The sequence below is a fragment of the Meleagris gallopavo genome, unplaced genomic scaffold (genome assembly GCF_000146605.3).
Source record: "Meleagris gallopavo isolate NT-WF06-2002-E0010 breed Aviagen turkey brand Nicholas breeding stock unplaced genomic scaffold, Turkey_5.1 ChrUn_random_7180001931126, whole genome shotgun sequence".
In the NCBI taxonomy this organism is placed as follows: domain Eukaryota; kingdom Metazoa; phylum Chordata; class Aves; order Galliformes; family Phasianidae; genus Meleagris; species Meleagris gallopavo.
In genome coordinates this window covers 1-1,824 of record NW_011193208.1, presented here as the reverse complement: position 1 = coordinate 1,824, position 1,824 = coordinate 1, and the positions used below count along the sequence as shown (strand labels likewise).

The 1,824-nt window shown below is 43.5% G+C and overlaps 1 protein-coding gene across 1 annotated transcript; it reads right to left on the bottom strand.

Moving 5' to 3' along the window:
• Window positions 1-237: 237 nt before the first annotated feature.
• On the bottom strand, window positions 238-1,513 carry LOC109364868 (ranBP2-like and GRIP domain-containing protein 3; the record flags this gene model as incomplete). The annotated part of the gene is made up of 3 exons (XM_019611461.1): window positions 238-450; window positions 537-674; window positions 1,352-1,513. Coding segments are annotated over 3 exons (513 nt in total), but the record flags the coding sequence as incomplete, so codon positions are not given.
• Window positions 1,514-1,824: the final 311 nt, after the last annotated feature.

Here is a 1,824-nt window from a genome sequence, read left to right as displayed (position 1 = left end):
AGGACAATTCACACAAGCATTAATTCTGCTTGGAAACTATCAACCCACTAAGAAGATAATGGGAAAAAGCTATTGTTGACATAAAAGTTGTCATTTGCAGCAGTCCAAACATTGCACGTTCTGGTGTGTTAGAGAAGTTTCCCACAAGTTTCCCAACCCACTGGAGTCAGGCAGGTCATTTGTCTGGGGGAACAAGTAAGTCGTTCACTTGCCTTGGAGCAAAGGCTGCAAATGGTTTCACTTGGAAACTGTAAGCCACACCACTGCATCTCGCCAACAAGATGTTGAGCAAGAATTACTTACTTTGTCAGCTACTGACAGATCTGAGGAGAACTCATCAATGATCTTCGTTAGGTACTGCTTTCTTTTAAGAAGGTAGGCTTTGTGTTCTCCTTGTTCTTCTGCCAAAACATCACCACTCACCATCTCCTCTGCCTTCCTTTGGCAAAGCTAAGCAACAGCATTTGGATTAATAAGAATCAGCTGGAATGCAAGTAACGCAAAAGCATTTGGGGTAAAGCAGGTTAGGAACCAACCTCGGCAAGATTCCAGTATGAAACCACATTCTTGATAGCTTCGAATGCTTGGAAGGCATCGTCAGTTTTGCCTTCAACTGCATCCAGCACCGCAAATGCTATACGTGCCTCTTCTTCATAGCCTGCAACCTGAAAGACCTGCAACCAAAGCCAAAGACAAGTCACACCTCACATATGCGTGAGCTCTTGGAACAGCCAGTGCATGCCAACATCCAGGAAGAAATCAGGTAGGAGGAGGTGAATGGCATCACTCATCTTCCTCTAAGACAAGAAAATACTTCTTCAACAAAGTTGGTGCTAAGGGAGTTCGGTGCCTTCCAAGCAGACACAGTTTTACAACTAGGAAACGTTCTCAAAAAATATCTTTCCCCTTTATCAGATACATTCTGATACTACCAAATCTCATCGTTAGCACAATGCAAAAACCCCAACAACGACGACTACATAACAAACAAACAAACAAAAAAATCCCAGTGTAGATGGAAGTGTCTTATTTTCAGCTGGGATGGAACTGTTTTCTTCAGCGTTTCTGGTGTGATGAGATGTTTTGGTTCTAGGAGAAAAGTAGTGTTGAGAACACACCGATGTTTGTAGCTCCTGCTAAGCATGCTGCACAGAGCCAAGGCCATTCTCAGCTAAGGATCCAAGGAGCTGGGAGGGAACAGAATTAGGACAGCTGACTTAAACTGGCCAAAGGGGTGTTCCGTGCAGGGTGACATCGTGCTTAGCCATCTTCTGGCTGAAAGCAGAGCCATCAGCTCGTGTATCGACATATAAACCCCCCTTCCTCTAATCTTAGATCGATCAATCTGCACCTGAATGTCCACACTGTGGAAATGTTTGAAGAGAGGATCAGTTGGTTCAGGAATATTTCTGTTCTTTTTGATGGTTTCCAAACTAATCAGGATTTTCTTCCAGTAGTAGACACTTCTTCCAATGTATTCCTTCTGGTCACAGAAGAATTTCAGGCTAGCGCCCTGTTGAAGAAAAGAAATAGAAGCTGCCTCAACAAATTCAAATCAAGTCTTACTAACACTTATTTGCCCTGGGGCCGTTGTTTTCTTGAAAAAATTCAAGAATTGTTCTCTGACACTTGTGATGAACTTCAGGAGGTCCCTCCCTAGAGTTATCAAAGGTGACAGGGAGGAAATAACACTACAGGTCAGTGCAGTGCTAAGAGGTAGTGAGGGAGAGTGTAGCTGATAGCTTGACTAGAGAAACCAACTTACCTGACAGAGCTCACGGCAGCTCTCAATAGTACCTTCTCACCTGATTTTTGTTTACTTTG